Source organism: Electrophorus electricus, chromosome 4, assembly GCF_013358815.1.
Source record: "Electrophorus electricus isolate fEleEle1 chromosome 4, fEleEle1.pri, whole genome shotgun sequence".
Classification (NCBI taxonomy): Eukaryota; Metazoa; Chordata; class Actinopteri; order Gymnotiformes; family Gymnotidae; genus Electrophorus; species Electrophorus electricus.
The window spans coordinates 26786134-26804913 of NC_049538.1; the positions used below are offsets into that span (position 1 = coordinate 26786134).

Here is an 18780-nt window from a genome sequence, read left to right on the forward strand (position 1 = left end):
GGTCCAGGACAGATGTGGAAACAGACCGGCAATAAAGCATGCTGTGCATGAGTGGCAACCCCACTCTGGCTGTCAACAACATTTAACTGAACTAGGGTCTACAAATGGTTTGGACTGCCTTGCCAGTGTTGATGTGTTAAAGGTGAAATTTTAGCACTTGGGTTTCATTTGTACCTGCTAAATTATAACAAACCACATTACTAAGGTTTCTTCTTATTGTCATCCTCCAACCAAAAAAGTTTTACTTTTAAATTTCTTTTTATTTATAGTGTTGATAAGCTCCCATGTGAATGAAGCTCCATTTCCTTCATGAAGAAGGGAACTCTGCTGTGCTCTTCAGATATATCCCACAACGAGGTCTAAATCAGGAACCATTTTGATAATTTTTTACACCATCTCAGTTAAGTTGTCAAATGACATCACTGTGGAAGGTAGTGATGAGGACATTGGTAAGAAGAGTGACAAATTACCTAACAAAGCAATATAATAATTACTTTAACAATTTTCTAGCCCTTCAACATATTACACAGCATGATATAGACAAAAATGCAATGTGTGATAACATCATTGGGTATCCTGATTCTGATGCTAAAATGATCAACGTTAAGTGATGTGAAATATGATAAATTATGATTAGAGTATTCCTGTGCATATATGAACAGCAGCACCATTTTATATAATTCCAACCATTTTATTCAACAATAGATAACATCTCTTTAAATTAAATAATTGTGGAAATTATTATAGTGCAAACATTTTGTGCAACACAAGGCTGTATTCTTTAAAAAAGCAAGAAGACAAATATATATGAACAAATGATAATAAACATAAGTAAAATAAAATATACAATAGACTACTTTTCTGGTATTAGTGCAAGCTTTACTATACAGCTCAACAGCTCATAGACCCAACATAGCCAACCTCAAACAACTACAACAGCCAAGGAATTTCACATTTTAGTGCATTTGCAGTTCTGATGGTACAAAATTCCTATGGTAACATGGGAGAAAACTGTAGGTGAATCCGGTACAATTTACTCATCATATTTAACAAGTGCGAAAAGCATTATTTTCTAACCATTGTACATGGCAGCATATCTTTAGCTTAATAGTATGTGATAGTTTTGGGTATTACTTCATGATGCGAGGAGCCCAAACCATGGTGTCATGCTTTCAAAGCTTTGAGTAATGGATTGTTGTTTCACATGTGGAGGTGCATGTCATGATGAGAGGCACATCTAATCATGCTTTCAGACTTATTCAGTAGCTTCCATCTGCAGCCCTTTACATTAAGCCCCTGGATGGGCAAAGCTCTGTGCTGGGCAGACAGGCCCCTGGCTGACTGGTAGGAAGCATGTCCATCTTCAAAATAAAAGCTAGGCAAATAAATATAATAAAATAATAAAAAACATAATAAAAAAAAGGAAAACAACAAATTAGTGTTAACAGAGGAGCTGTCATTTGGTATACTGTTCAGCATTAAATTATACTCATAGAACATTAAATTAATACAAAATTATATAAAGTTAGGTTTAACCAACATAACCAATTGACTGCATGACATTGTCTTAAAATAAGCCATCATTTAGCAGCAATGTTGATTACACACAAAACAGAAACAAACCATTACATGATTTTAATGAATAAAACCATAAACATTTATAAGAAACATCTTTATAAAAGTATATTGATAATAACATGGAAACATCCATGTGACATAAATTGAAAACATCTATATAAGGCATAAGAAGCAACATTTTATTTAACTGACAATTTGCCAAGAAGCAAGCTACCCAGCCTGGTAAACATTAATCACAACGGCTTTATTTAGCTAGAACATCAGTAGTTAGGTTATGAGCTTACTTCACTTTATGATAAGCCCATTTATATGGATAGCATGGTAAAAAATGTTTGTAAAATGGATTGGCTATATTTTTGTAAAAATTACAATGAAAAAAAATGTCAATTGTTTATTTTTTTCTAGATAGTGGGCATTGTCATCAACTGCAATTTTCTCATTTGGCAAGCACTTCTACCCAGCATATGAAGACTGGCCACTCAGAAACTTGCCTGACCAGGGGCTTGGTCTGCAGGGCTGCAGTTGGATGGCTCTCAGATTTTTTTTGCTGGTAAATTTAGATAAACAATTATTCATCTCCAAAATTATAGTGATAAATGATATTATCGTGTTGCAAATTCAGTTAAGTGCCCCATATGAGCACTACAGGGCCTTTCCCCCTTTTCTTGGAGCTGCTACATAAATGAACTTCTGCATCTCAGTGGTAGAGTGACACAAATAAAAGATAAAACCTGAAAACCTGAAAAAAACAACAACACAATGCTCTGTTAAGGACCAAAAACTTATTTTGATTCATGTAATGTTCCCCAGCAGTTGGCAACTGATTTAAAGTTTTAATCAGCACATACTAATTCTGATATGAATATACTACTATAATTTATACATTCTCAGCTGTTCATGCCAGAGAGCATTTTTGCTACTAAACTAATCAAAACTGCATGTGATCAAAATGGGGAAATAGGCAAAATTAATAAATATAGTTACAGCAGTCACTATACAGCAGTAGTTACTGCATTACCACAGTAATTCTCACATTTAAGATGGATCAGGTTTAGTGTGCACAGAGCAAATATCTGAGCTCCTCTGATGGTGTCAGTTCATTTGGATAGTGCTGCACAGGACATCAAGCCCTACAGTGCTGTGACCATTCAAAGGAGGAGTTTAGAGGCCAATTTCCTTTCCTCCATCCAAGGATGACAAAAAAAAAAAAAAAAAAAAGGCCAAGCACAGTTATTTGCAACAGGACTCTGGCTGGCCCTACAGTGAGACAGGATCATAACTCTTCCCCATGGTAAGGTGAGAACAATGCAGACTCTGTAGGTTCAAAGAGCCACAAAGGATGAAGTGCATGCTGGGATGAAGGTCTGTAGAATGCTGTCAGAGGAGCTGTTTTTATATTTGCTGAGTTCAGCCTGGGAAACTCTAACCTTCCAGATTTGATTTTCTTTCTGTGAAAGTAGGATGACTTCTCTTCAGAGTTCACGCAACTCTATATTATATCTATAAATAAAGGTCTTTCTTATTTTTGACCATTTTTTAATCTCTCGTTGCCAAAAATCTATGTTCACTAATAAGAAACAAACAGGACAGACTGTCCATAGTATAATGGCACATGGAATCTGACACCATTTGTATTTTGTTGGGAAATCTTACCCAAGGTTAAAATTATTTGCAGTTGGGTTAGGGTTGGTGGGCGGTAGGGGTTATGGCAACATTTTCACATGATTAACCCAATGTTAAGAAGGTATAATTGGGAAACAAAGGTATATCTATAAAAAAAGACTGTATCGCAGGTAAACTTGTAAAAAGCTCTTTTCCATATCCTTCCCATGTGAAGGAGTTACATCCTAGATCTACAACTTTCTCACACCCACACCATCAGAGTTGTCCATGCAACGATGCTGCAAGCTGCCTTTGCTGCAGACATCACTTGAGAGAATGTTACAAGATAGATAGATAGATAGATAGAGGGAGAGAGAGAGAGATAGATAGAGATAGCATGACAAGTACAAAGGTAGAGTGGGAAAACGAGTGGAGTGATGCCCGCAGGCCCTGGCAACTCTACCATGTTGTTCTGGGCTTTCTGTTGAAGCCAAGAAGTGCTATTCACTGTCTGAACCTGCAAAATACACAAATTTCCTACCAGTTCACCTGCTCACATGCATGAACCATACAACTAGACCTACAATATAGTGTTTGCCTAGGCATTTTAAATGCGAGTTGTGCAATATAAACAAGATGACATCTGTATAAAGCAAACATAAATATGCAAGCACAGGGCCCTCGCTGTCACAAACAATGCAAGGCTGAGCTTGTACACTGGCAAGGTCTAGAGTTCGAAAGCTTTATTTTGACTGACAAACTTACACCTGACGCACAAACCCCAAAATAACCAGGCAGAGCCCTAGGGCTGAACATGTTGGCTTGTGCTCTTTTTCACTCACTGTGACACGCACATCCATACGCAGCGCTGGGCACGAGGCTATTTTGGAGCACGTTTCCAGTTTGACTTGTGACAGCCCCTTGGCCGCTGGGTCACGTGGTGGTTGCAGAGAGCACGTGCTGAGTATGCTAAAGAGCCCAGTCTGACCAGGGACACAGCTGCACCGCAACAGTAGCACCTTCTTACTGATGAGCCATCGAAGCTCGAGGCAGGTAGTGGGAAAAGAGCTGGCCCCACTGCATGCCTGGTGCAGCCCCCTTCCTGCACGCTGACTAGTTTCTCAAGTTTTGACGAACAGATTGATCAAGTCAGTGCATCAAGTGGCAGATATGGTGCAACTCACTTAAAGTATGTATGGCTAGTTAAATCACACTCATGCCAATAAAACTCTGGGTGATGAAACAGAGCTTTGACAAAGGTTATCCAAGAATCTCAGCAGTAGGACTGGCTTCAGCATGCAGGTTTATTTGTTTCATTATCTAATTTCTTATGACATCATGCCTGTCCAGTTTTACATTGTAATGCTTTTGGTCATCCTGCTTATATATATAAATTATATTACCTGACTATTTTATTTGTAAGGAAAAGCACTGGTTATTATCCAGTTTCCATACTGTTTCTAAAGCTAAGCCTGCAAGGGAAAAAATTTCACATGTTCCCATTCCCTTAGTCCTCCTTACATTTCTTCTGCATCACATGACACAAAGCGTGGGAAACCAGCGTGCCGTACCTTTTTCCAGTAACCTGGCCAGATATCAACAGCTGACTCTGATGCATGGAAGGGGATTGTGACTGAGCGCCAATTCAGTTAATCTTCTTGTGGCCCTCTATTCTCTACGATGAAAACCGATACAACAGCTCCATGAGCTTTTTCAGATCACTAATTAATCGCACAGACGAACGCCTCTTAATAATGCATGGGGTGGCCACTTTGATCCACATAGCGTCAATTTTCACATTCAGGCCCACATTCTGTGCATGGAAGAAAATAAATCGGCATGCAGGTGCATACAGGCGCATACAGGCTTAAGTTTTTAAAAAATCCCCCCACCCAGCCAGAGGCCCCTTATCCAGTTCTGTCTGCTCTGTATCTGATTGAGCTTCTCCGAGGAAACAAATGAGACTTTGTGCTTGTGACTGCTGCAGTGAGGGGAAAGCGGGAAGAGGGAGGAAGGAGTGAGATGAAGAGAGAGTGAAATGGGGATGGAAAGAGAGGGTTGGGATATCGGAAGAGGGGGAGGCCTACTGGGAAACACAGCTACGGAGCAACTGCCTGACAAAGAGAGTGGAATGACAAGCCTTGCTGAGCAAAGACGGAGCGGGAACGCAGATGACAAGACAAGGCAAAGGTACATCTGCCTGCTAGGTTTAAATACAAGGGAAAGACAAAGAGAGAGACAGATAGATGCCCCTCGTTATGTCAACAAGCTAGCCTAGAAATGAGGCCTAAGTAATCATACAGGATTCCATAACAAGTTTGAGAGGACAAGCTGAACTAGAACACCTGAAAAAATGGTGTCACTTCTGACCTTGACATTGCAAACATTCCAATCCAGATAGCGGGGCTTTTAATCACAGCAAGGTGCTGGCCTGAACGCAAAGATGAACACTGGACTCTTAACTGCAAAGGACATGTCTGCTGACCTTCTCTGTGTTTTATATCAAACACAACTCCACGCTGTCTCATCGGTTCAGAATAACATGGCATAAAATACCAAACCTAACAGGATTTTCCCTTTCAGTTTTCAAGGAGGAAGGGATGAACAAAAAAGAAAGAAGTCATGAAACCAAACAGACCTCACATAAAACAGTCAAGATTTGATCTTCATCTTATCATCATCTTGACCATAACTTAAAAGAGATTCAGCAAATTTATGCAACTTTCCCTTTAACACATATTTTCAATCAATATGTATTTGCTGTCTTGTTACTTTAGTTTTGTACGGGAACTATGAGGGTAACTAAGCAAAAACATAACACAAACAACATGCCAAAATCATCACACACTTGCCTTAGGTATAATCTCAGCAACAGTGTTCACTACAAACACTACCACTACATACAGGGTCCTTTAATACAAAACTAAAGAAGCACAATTTTGATACCAAATATGTCTTTAGCTCAACTATAGGCAGGGGAAGAGGAAAACTATGAATTAGATTTTTTGCCAAACTATTTATTTAATGAATTTATTCCTCATCAGGTTGTCAAGACTGTAAAACAGGTATGATATTATCCTGAGGATTCTAAGTGAAACTGAAAAAATAGTTGATCTGAACAGTAAACCTAGGATTTTTCAGATGCATCTCAAAATGACATTCAGCAGAAGTTTAGAAACAAATCATATTCAAATGAGCTGCTCTGCAATGCTGAAATTCACGATCAAAATGACTGATAAACACTGGCTATGATGACCTCAAATGCAGACACACATAGAAATACACCAGCTGCTCCTCCTAAATGCAAAAAATAATGCAAGTTCTGCTAGCACAGGAACATGGCAGGAACTCACCCTGAGCGCCTCAATGACCAGGTCTCGTGCTTCCAGTTCTCCTTCCATGATGCTGAGCAGGGTCAGAAGCTCCGGTTTACTTAGATTATCCATGTTCAGCTCACATTTCTGAAACACACAAGCACAGAGACATGGGCATAGTTGGAAGGAAACAACAATTCATGTTTTGGACAGTTGCTCCAATTTTTGGCAGAAGAAATACTTGGTGGGCAGGGCAGATGCAACTTACAATTACTGGTCTTTATGGATAGATGGAATACATCAAGGCATTGCCATCACATCCAGCAGAATTACAGAGAGAAAAACATTATTTAAAAGGTGAGGTGGGAAGAATCAGTCTGTCTAAAACTATCTAGGGGTTATTTCAATCACAGGCCAAGGCTTTTAAAACCCCACCTCTCTCTCACCACTCTGAGCACCTCACAATCCTATGCACTTGTTTTAGTACTGTCTGGAGATGCCACCACATGTGAAGCATGTGAAAGTCTGCTTCCCAGTAAAACTTTGCTACACAAAACATATGGAAACCTTTGTAAAACCTGAGATAGTAATTAATGTCAGCACTGCTACAGTGTGTTTTAGTGATCGTCTGGCTATGGCTAACTAAATTTACTGCACTATTACAAAATTTCATTTACTTGGCTGAGTTTTCTTATTCCATCCAATTACATATATTATCAAAGCTTGCTGTGGTACTGTATTTCTTGGTAACGAGTTATAGGTCCTTGGTTGTCCGAGGACACTATTGTTGTAAAAAATCTTTTTTTTTTTCATTTTTGCTCCCAATTAAGAAAACATTTAATGTTCTCCAAACCATGAAACTCCTTGAAGAAGGTGGCTTCACCTAAAAATAGATAAAGAGTGAGTAATTCCATTTAACAGAAAACATTCTTGTTTGGGAATTTTCAGACATGACTACTTTTTTCATTATATAGGTAATCAATGAGCTTTACCTCTGCATAGGATTGTCTCTGACAGTGCATTCTGGGAATATTAACTGGGTTCCAGTAAAACGCCTAAGTGGGTCTCTTTGAGCAGGATTTACTGACATATGGAGTCCATCTGGGGTGGGGAGGGAGTGATGGGGGTAGGTGTAATCAGATTGGGTTTCACTTTTGAGGTTCATTACCTAATCGTGAACGCACGCAAGGTGCATGGTTAAGATACAAGCTCCAGGATTACAATGCAAAGGGCAAGACTTGCATCAGTTGTGCCAAGGGCTGCCTTTCTGCCAACATCCTGACTGCTTTATCTTTAAGAAGGGTTATCTTTCAGACGTTCTAGCTCCAGCTTTCTTTTCTCTACCTGTCTGATGCTTTAAGTATTCTGATGCTATTTCTTTAAATCTGGCTACTGAAGATGAGATTGGACAAAAGCAGCTGATGGTTTCCCAGAATTGCACAATACAAAAATGGTTCAGTGACCTGACCAGCTTGAAGGTGTTCTTGATCAGCAGGGATGTGCAAGGTATGATGAGGACAAGTCACTATGGATCATGGCAGAATCAGATACATTTCAATAACTCTTCCCTTTTGTGCCTTTAAAAGCTTTCCATGTTTAAAAAAGGACTGATATCTGGCACATCTAGCACATATCTACCAAAAAATGTAGCGCTCAAGAAGCTCATTAAGAAATAACAAAACATAAGTCTATTATTTTCTTGCTCTTATCTTATTGCTATTTGCAAAATGTAGAATAGTAAGGCTGCAGTACTGTTGTGTGCATTGCTCTGCTCCAAACCAAACATTATTCACTGAGGACCTGCAAACAGTCCACAGATGTGGCCTCATTAAATAAATACACACTGACAATGCACAAAAAGAAACCAACTAAACCCAAGCAAGGCTGAGTTTGGTGGAGGTAAACCAAGAACCACCCACTCTAAAACCCTTGTGTCAAATGGGATATTTCCTTGACAGAAAGAGCTCTTGCTGAGGACCAACAAAAGAAGCCCATAAGAAGCCCATGCTTGGGCTTAGAAAGTGAATGACTTCAAATATACCCTTGCATTGACACCATACCCTTTAGATGTATCCGGATGGACCCACGAGACAGAGATTTATGGCTGACGCTGCCCATTGGCTGATCCGTGGTGCAGCCAGAGCACCTGTTCAACTGAACGCTAAATGTAAACGAGCCTCTGGCTGTTAAAATGGCTCAGATTGGCTGGATGACATGCTACTATGTCAGCTGAGTCACTGAAATTCAGACCAATATAGTAACATCTCCGGTGAACGTGTCTTCAACCCTCCGCCTTCTCTTTACTGCTCTTCTTCTTCACCTTTCCCTATTTCTTTACATGTTTGTTTGTTTGTTTTTTTTAAACACGTACCTACTGAAAGGAGATCTTAATCTATTCTATTAGATACAATCATATCCCTGGCCCTATATATTATAATTCCATGGAGTACACACAGTTAAACTGGGAGACATACATATTATACAGGGAGTATACTTACACACACACAACTTATTATTTATTTAAGTTAGCATAAGATGAAATGAGGCTATCAAGCCTATGAGCGGTATGGTTAGGACAGTCTTTGTGGAGCACTACAATTTCAACACAGAAAAAACATTACTATTTAGACAAGCTTTTCAGATCCTCTCCTGGGGGTAAGACTCATTTTAATAATGGCTGGTCAGCAGGGCCTGTTACATATGCTGATAACTACAGCATTTGTAACAAAGGTTGTGTCAGAAGTAAACAAAAGGAAACAGCAATTCAATTCATATCAACTCTACTTAATTTCACACAGTCATCAAATAAAAAATGAATTCTTCATGCACTGATGACTTCCTACCTATAAAGTGAGTCATTACTTGGACAGATGAGATGAGACATACTGAAAGCTGGTCAACATTATTATAACTAGTGTAGCTAACCCGGAAAATACATTCATCCTTGACAAGCAACAGTTCACTGTGGCATTATTACTCTCTCTCTCTATATATACACACACACACACACACACACACACACACACACACACACACACACACACACACACACACACACACATCATAAGCAGCTCAATTACAAACCGTGGTGAAAATGAAAATTACATTCTTACATGCAGTAAGTAACAAAGTAATAATCATTTTTGACAAATATATTAGGCCCAAAGATGACCCCCCCCCCCCCCCCCCCCCCGATTAAAATACCCCATTATGTCAATATATATATTTATATTTTAAAAATCTCTGCGCAGCTGCACATTCACTGGACAATGTAGCTTTGCGAGAGCTTCTCTGAATGAAAACACAATGCTAGCTTAGGTTATCTAATTGAAGCGCAGGATGCTACGCCACTGTGTAAATGTATCGTGTATCGTGTATAACCGTTAAATGTTTATTTTAACGTACCAAAAACCCGGAGCCCTATTTGGACCGCCATAGACCGTATTCGTAACATCAACTGATATGCACCATAGTATTTGGTTTGAGTTGCGGATTAGCAACGAGGGAAAAAAGCGATGACCGGCCTCGTTCTGTCTTTCTTTCTTTTCCTATATTTACACCCTTATCGGTAAAGTAAGAAAAGATTCGTTTGTGTTATCTTACCGCTTCAACACTTCCATGGACAGCGGTTACCAGCGTTTGTACCGGAGGTGGCTGCTCCCCTTTCGTTCCTTCCGACGCCATCTTCTCACTGTAGCGGACTGTTGGAGTGCGGGCACCACACGGAACATAAAATAACGCATTCGGCACTATTTTAACATTTGCGTGACTTCCAGTGAACTGCCCACGTATAATAACAATTTTTTAAAAAAAACAAAAAAACAACCTTTTACATGAGAGGGATCATGCGGTCTGGGAATCGGGGGAGGGAGATTTTGCGAGCAGGTTGCGTCTCCGATGCGGGCGTAAATCAAAACCGTATTCCAGATGCGACTCGTCGCGCACTCAACCTGAAAAGAGGTACAGCGCTGCCCTCGAGACGAGTGACGCGGCTTGTTTGAACGCGGTTGTTTTAAACGCTCTGTTCGGCATTTTAACGGACAAATATCACAATGGCGGTTTATTTCTTTATTTAGGAGAGCCCTAGCCACTCCAGAACCTAATATTTATAGTACACCGCTTTTCAAGGCCTTGGGATACATTCACATATTACCAGTGTCACAAAATGGACTAAGTACAAGACTTATATGATGGTCAAACCATTTTTACCTCATTCCACTAGAAATGTCGGCGATTTCTATGACCGTTAAAGTGCTACATTTGTTGTCTTAAAGTCATTCCAGGATCACACTTGTTGGTTTAATGATAGACTTATACGATTAAACCTATCTGTAGTAGGCATACAAATTAAATGAGTACGTTGTATTGCATAATATGAACTGACTGCATTCGGGGTTTTTTCGGTCACAAATGTATTAAACGCCTTTTCAGAGACACAAGTGCTGCATCACACGAAGCTATCCAAAGCTGCAACTGAGGTTGAATCCCTATGGATTCAAATGGTCTACCTTACTCTACCATGTAACTAAAGATAAAAACAATTATACCACTCAAAGGGGATTTTGCGAGGGATTTCATAACTAAATCCGGCAATATTTTAAAATTCGACTCTATCCTGTGTTAATATAACACTGCTTTCTGAACGGATTAATACAAAATACGAGTGAGCAAGGCTTCCATAAATATAATGAACTCTTTTAAGGCAGTTCAGTACAGCGTGTGATCAAATTCAACAAGCATATGCAAAAAAGAACAAGAAAAGAGTGGCTAATTTAACAAAACAACAACAACAATAATTGAAAATGTATTCCAAAATTTAAAAAAAAAGAGAAGATGGAATTAAGGAAGATAAAGTTGAAGCTAAAAGACAGTGATGAAGGGCAGTGATTAATAGGGCCTGCTTTAGCCGTGCTACGTCTGTCTTTCCCTGCCCTCCAGAGGGGGTCTGGCAGGGACAGACTACACCATTGTTGGGACACAGAGACTCTTAGTGGCTCCCAGTCGACAACAGCTATGACCATGCTGAGCACTTCGGATGTGGCTGCATCCTTCTGTCCAAGAGACAATGACTCCTGGAGGAAATGGTTTCACTTGAGGTGAAGGGTCAGAATGGAGACTCCTCACATGGAGAATAGAGAGATGGGCACCTTAAAGGTGGACCAGCTGTGGAAGTTTAGATGTACTTTTATTTGTAGACACTGTTTTTATCATTTTTATTCATGGAAGCTTTTATTTAGTTTTGCCATTGATAGAACTTTGATAGAATATATTCACATAGATAGATAGATAGATAGATAGATAGATAGATAGATAGATAGATAGATAGATAGATAGATAGATAGATAGATAGATAAAAATGCATACATTCGTCACCATCATATAAATGTATAAATGCATAACATCTATTTAAAATATTGTGTTATATGTCAATAAATAGAACTGTATAATACAGAAGATTTAAGTATAGAGGTCAGAGTACTTTGTTAGTGTCTGCTTGGATGTTTCAATATCTGTAAACATTGTGCTACTCTAGCTGGATGTGTGTGTTATGCAGTAGTCATGTAGATCATGTGAAATTATTGTAACCACCACAATCATTTGACTATCATTTTCAATTGTTTAAGCACTTATATAGTTCAAGGTCTTATCTTCCAATGCATGTTTTTCTGACATCTTAAGATCATGACATGCTCCTCTCTCAACTCGAGCCGGCAGGGGGCATATGTGAGTGTATTTACATTCCACGGAGCTGACACTTGGGAGTACTGGTTAAGGTTAGTGACATGTTCTGTTGATTTCTTTTGAAGGCTGTTTTGATAAATATCTGTAAATCAGATAAATATCTGTAAATAAATATCTGTAAATCAGTGTGATGATTTTACAAATATTACAAATGTTACAGTTAGAAGAATTGTGTAACCAGCACAGATTACAGTTCTAAACATACGCAATAACACAATACTCATGACTTGGGTTCCTCTAGCCCAGTGAGCTTGTTCTTGGCTCCATGCTGTAATACTTCATTAGGCTGTATTAATGTAGTGTAAGAGAATCAGAAGCTTGCAAAAATCCTATTTGAAAAGGTACATTTTGTTGTAATTGGTCACTTTATATTTGTTTAATTGTGATGAACACTGATAAATCTGTCTTGACAAATCTGTCATTATAACTGTGAATGTTATCTGTGAACACTGGATACTCAGTGAATCACATGCCCTGATCTATTTATTTCCAATGACTCCTACAGTGTCCAATATCACAGCTGGTTCTGGACCCAGTGGTTCTTGCTATAATTTAAGAGTTAAAATATTAGGCGGTTATTTAAACAAGACTTTCATAAATGTGTTTTTAAATGAGATTTTATATTTGTTGCTCTTTATTTCTCTTCAGTGTTGTGTCTTTATAGGGATCTTTGCTTGACACGGGAATGTTGTTTCTTAAATTTCAATTCCCTGCCCCTGCCCACCAAAATCCCCGTTTTCTACTGGTAGAACTCACACACCACCAAGGGGCGCTGCTCTATCAGATTTATGAGGGCTATCTGCACACAGCGTTTCGAGCTTTTGGTTTATTTCATACGCTGAAGTTTTCATCATACAATGAAGCATGTTCTGAAAACCAAAGGTTTCTCAGCCCACACAGTTTTTCTCACAGCTCACAGTGCTTGTAAAGTACTTATATTAGCTTTGAATTACAGAATGTTCTCACACTGTTTTTCCTTGTGTGTGTGTGTGTGTGTGTGTGTGTGTGTGTGTGTGTGTGTGTGTGTGTGTGTGTGTGTGTGTGTATGATACAGAGGCAGATAGATAGATAGATAGATAGATAGATAGAGTGAGAGGGTAGAGAGAGAGAGAGAGAGAGAGAGAGAGAGGGAGGGAGGGAGGGAGGTATGTAGAGAGTTGGGTGGGGCTGTGAAGGCTCATATTGAACCACTTTTGGTTAAGTGTAGAATACTTCCTGAGTTACTGACAATTATAGTAATCACATAAAAATACAGAAGTATCTGATGTCTATAGCACTTGCTACTCTAAGCCTAATGAACTGTGACAGAGCTAACAATGTAATGTGTAATACAGTTTAAAACTATGCTTTAGCAAAGACTGTAGCTCTTCTGTAAGATATGTAAAGGTGCTGTCAAGGGCCAAAGTGGGGAGCTATTATTATGATAATCTCTCAGTGGATCTTTCTTAATTTGGGCTTTTGTCATTCTTTGTTATGTAACCAAAGCCCTGTGAAATTTGGATCACAGAAGTACTGCTTATATATAGACCAGAAATGGAGTAACACATTATTTGACATTTGTTTGACATTTGACATTTGTTTACTGCTTTTGTGACATTGAAAGTATGTGCAGATGTAAAGTCTGGCCCAGCTCCCTGTTTTCATTTGTTGCAGTGAGCTGTCACATTCAACACTGCCTTTAAACATGTATCCCCACCAAAACCCTGGAACAATGAAACAGCCTCGCAACACATTCAGATTCTAACAGAAATTCTCCACAAGCTTATATGAGGAAGAAAACTGTATTACATGAATCTCTACATTAAGCTCAATATTAATCAGCAGTTACCTCTATTTCTACCAGACTAGGGCTTTCTTTTGATTGACATGCAGCTGTACTTAATGCCTAGCTTTCTTATAAAACAATGATGTCATCTACAGATTCTTGCACCTGAACATGTATGATGTTGTCACAGAATGTTAGACAATGCACCACTGAGCCACCATGCAAAATCAATTAGCAATATGTGAATCCTTGTTAGTTTTAAAAGGGAAGCTCACATCCCTTGGTTTCTCTCTAGCATGGAGCTTGTTTTTCCTGGCTTTGCTTGGCTGCTGCAGATCACTCCCCCTCTAAGGGGCCTTAAACACAGCCCACGTCACTTCTGGTCTGCTAGACATTACTGAGCATGAGGCTCCGAGGCAGCCTGCCAGCTCATGTAAAAATCCCCTAATTACATTACCCCTATGCGCCACCGATACTGAATTAGATTTGTGCCCACAGATTACATCTTTCCTCCCTGCGAGGGCGCTCAGGAGAGCGGCGGGTTTTGTGCTGGCACAGCGCTGTATTCACGTCTTTGTGTGCAGGCAGGAAGGCGATGTTAGTAATACAGGCCCGTGGCCATTGCCAGCTCTGTACCCACCCTTGAAAGGAGCACCAGCGCCTGGAATTTCTGATGCAGAGGCTGCAGAGGCCACCAGGGGTTTCCAGCTTCCTCACAGGCATGTTTGGCTAACTGGGGTTCTACTAGATAATTTCACAAGAGTGTTTAACAGTGAACAAACAGCCTTGTTTAAATCACTCTTTTGAGATTGTTTCACCAATTGCATTCATTCATAATCCCATTAATTCTTTTAGGATTTCCTGGGTGATGTAAACATCTGTCAAGTTTAATGAAGAATTAAAAGATGTATACCACCATTAAATTTAATTCAAACTAATGTACTACTGTATTACCACACCAAAAGAATATATTGAACAAATCAGGCAAAGGCAGCAGACATAAAACCTTTTCATCCTGCTTGCCATAAGGTTTTATGAACACATTTGTAAAGTCACTTCAACTTCTTGCCTTGTGTATCCAGGAAGACTGCTTACACCGTTGTACTGATCCTGCAGTGGTATGCCATGCATTTCCCCACAACAGAACATCTTAAAATACCATTTAGGTATGGCTCTTCCTTACAGCTCAACTCTCTCTCTGCCTCTGTCAGAATGTAATAGGCAGTGCATGAGCAGGCTACACAAAGCAGAAATTGAGTTAATGGTGCGTTAAAGCACATGAATCTTAGGGGATGTGGGACTTGTTATCATGCAGACTGATGGAGCCTGGACCCTCCTTGGATGATGTCAGTCTTTGGGTTTCCTGTAGACCAGCACTGTTTGTTATCCCGTACTGGAGTGAAAGCTGGTAAAGATGTGTGCGCGTGCCCAAACACACACACACACACACACACACACACACACACACACACACACACACACACACACACACACACACACACACACACACTGAGAGCTCATTGTCCTCTTTCAGAGCTGCTGTTGTGAGTAATAGAAGGCATAAACTGGACCTTTCACCAGAGGTTTCAAGCTATGGACATTATTTTCTGGGTGTTTTATTAAATAAATTGGGAAGTGTTAAATAAACACAAATTGTATATGGCATTTGTGCCTGGCATTTATGTAGTATCAGTGGTTTTTGCAATGAGCAATTCACGTTTGTAGGTATGGACAAGAAATGTGTTGTAAACATGAATCTCAACATGCCTGTGCCATGTTCACCACAAGCTTCAGATAAAATGATGGACAAAAGCCATCTTAACCTGCCCACTTCATCCAGGATGCACTGCCATGTCTGCTCTGTGAGGAGAACTCTGTGTGCTCTCTGAGGAGAACTCTGTGTGGACTCTGTGCTCTCTGAGGAGAACTCTATGTGGACTCTGTGTGCTCTCTGAGGAGAACTCTGTGTGGACTCTGTGCTCTCTGAGGAGAACTCCATGTGGACTCTGTGTGCTCTCTGAGGAGAACTCCATGTGGATTCTGTGTGCTCTCTGAGGAGAACTCTGTGTGGACTCTGTGTGCTCTCTGAGGAGAACTATGTGTGCTCTCTGAGGAGAACTCTGTGTGGACTCTGTGTGGTCCTCTGTGCATTCTTCAGTAGTAAGACTCTATGCCTCCAGGCTGACACCGAGAGTGGAGATCCAAACCTAATAAAGTCATAATCCCTTGTGGTGTGCCCTGCATGATGTGGTTGGACTCCCTCCACTTAATATCCACATAAGAGACCCAGGAGCAGCGTATGTCCATGGCAAATTCAGGAGAACAGCAGGCATCAGAGAGAGGGTGCAGCCTGAGACAGGAAGCATCTGGGTATCTGTAGCAAGTAGGTTCTATACCGCAGGGCTTGTATCTAACCACAACCTAACTTCTGATGAAGCTCTCCCTCCCTCTTGTTCTCTTTGTTGTGCTGTTTATCACAATGCAATGAGACAATATCATAAGGACATTATTATATCAGTATGTGACCAACTGGACCGAGGCTTCAAGAGTTTTCTATAGATGAGCCACATGGAGAATTTTACCCAGGGTTGGGAGAAGCACACAAATCCTTCACTTGAGTGACAGCTGAAAACGTTTAATGTTACTCTAATAAAAGTCAAAGTCAAGCATTAAAAAATGTACTTCAGGTTGAGCATTAAAACCTACGCTACACTAGTAGTATCAAAAGTAAAGGTAGAATTTTATGCCCAACATAAAGAATTCATGTAATGTTTTGTCAAGTCTGTAGTTGAATTTGATTGTGACTCTATTGAGTTGTTTTTCTGTCCAAACAGCTGCATATAAATTGGCCAAATATTCAAAAGTAAAATTTACTCTGTGGTATTTCTAACAGTTCACTCAAACTTTGATATACAGACTTCATGAGCAGTAAGGTGGCTAGCAATTAGACAGTTGTAATGGAGTCAAATCCACCTCTTTTAATTATTGTAGTTACCCTACAAGTTGAAAGTCTCCCAATTAATAATTAACCAACTATAGTATGAGAAATTCTACTTGGTTAAGTCTGAGTAGGAATTGGAAGGTTGACAGATTGGATAAAAGTGTCAACTAAAAGCCGTAAATGTACTTAAGCACAGTAGTAGTACTATTTCTGCTACTGATTTTAACCACACAGTCAGTGGACATACTCTGGGTGACATTTGACTAAAGCTAAATATAGACAGTAAGAGACCTAATACTTCTATTCTAAAAATGCTAAATCTACCATGTTAACATGTAAATGTATATCTAGTGTGTTACTAAGGTATAGAACCAGATGATGTTTCTTCTTGCCCAGGCCCGAAGCCTCATGCCAAAGCTCTGTGTCAGTACACTGTGCTGGCAGCCCATATCACTCAGCCTAGCCTTCTCCACCACTTCAGAATCTAATCCCCAGGCTGACTGCCTTTACACCAAGATGTGTATGGGAGTTGAAGTTAAACTGTTCAGCAGAAAGATGAGTCATGCTTCATTAGCCTGAGCCTCTGAAATAGCACATCTTCAACTCCAAATTCTTAATAGAGGATTCAAACACTTTGTGTGAGCATTGTGAGTTGAACTCCATTAGAGTCCCTTTAAGAGGCATAATGTAGAGCTAATTAAGCTCTTATTCTGAAGTGTCTTTGGTTACTATGTGTGGCAAGAGTCTTTTTGTTAATGTATCTCTGTATAAATTTCCCTGAGTAGCAGTGAACATATCTTGAAAGTCAGATTTCATAAATAAGACATAAATTGCCACTGGTCACGTGATGTGGCCCGCCCCGTGCAGTGGAATTCACCTTGTGGTGTTTGTAGCCACGCCCTCCATGATAGCACACACCTGCACCTGGTTTAATGTCATGCATCTGTATGTATTTAAACCCCGGTTGCTGTGTGCATCATTGTTGGTCATTGTTTATGTTGCCGTTGTTAACGTTCACGTTGTTTTTGCTAGTTAGATGTGTATTTATGTTCACCGTTTATGTTGTTTGCGTTATATGTTAATAAACATCTGTCAAAGTCTGTGCGTCCTGCTCCGCGCCCTGCGGCAGTCAGGCCGTCACATAGGCAATGTTCATAATAACAAATTTATAGATTAATAAAGATGGAAATTGTAATCTATACCGTCTAAATGGCCTATAGTATTTTTTAATAAAGTACTCTAATTAATAATGGTAATATGGAAAGATAACTTTAACTGAATATCAGAATATCAAATGTGTGTGATTATTGTAACATCTCAATCAAAAAAGCATGTATTGCTTTTAGAAGATGCATTTACATACAATTTTCGTGGTGTCTCTTTGCCAGTTGTCATTTGAAATAGCTCTAGTACAGGGTTTACATGGAAACAAATGAAACTCACTTTATTTTGTAACTATTGCTAGAGGATGCTTTTGGGTGTAAAGTAAATCTTATGACATAAAATTAAATAGTGTCAGTGTCTCCAAATCTTTGTAGTTTCAAAACTCTTCTAATCCAGGCTGAGTAGTTCAGCAACATGTTGCAGAGTGACATTTTTTTCTGTCATTTTGGTTGAAACTGGGGGGTTCTGAACTTCCAAACATCATTAAAAAAATAAATTACACCAATTCTAGAGGGATGTACAATGAAATGTAGATGCCATCTCAGAATTACCCTGAGACATGCTGTATAGATAACATGAAGCCTAGAACAATTTAAAAATAATATTCCATAAAATTCAACACACCTCCATAATTTTTACAGTTAAACTGGGGATGAGGTGGGCTGTTGTTCATA

The 18780-nt window shown here is 39.5% G+C and overlaps 1 protein-coding gene across 2 annotated transcripts in view; it reads right to left on the reverse strand.

Annotated features, from left to right (window-relative positions):
* cttnbp2 (cortactin binding protein 2) overlaps positions 1-10496 on the reverse strand; it is a 35075-nt gene extending 24579 nt beyond the window's left edge. The window contains exons 1-3 of one of the 2 annotated variants that reach the window (XM_027003964.2): positions 10321-10496; positions 10098-10195; positions 6534-6641 (exon numbers count right to left, since the gene is read on the reverse strand). In XM_027003964.2, the coding sequence (XP_026859765.2) occupies positions 6534-6641; positions 10098-10178 (189 nt within the window). In that variant the 5' untranslated portion in view covers positions 10179-10195; positions 10321-10496. Of the gene's footprint in view, positions 1-6533; positions 6642-10097 lie in introns of both variants that reach the window. The other variant, XM_027003965.2, reaches the window with a different exon arrangement.
* Positions 10497-18780: the final 8284 nt, after the last annotated feature.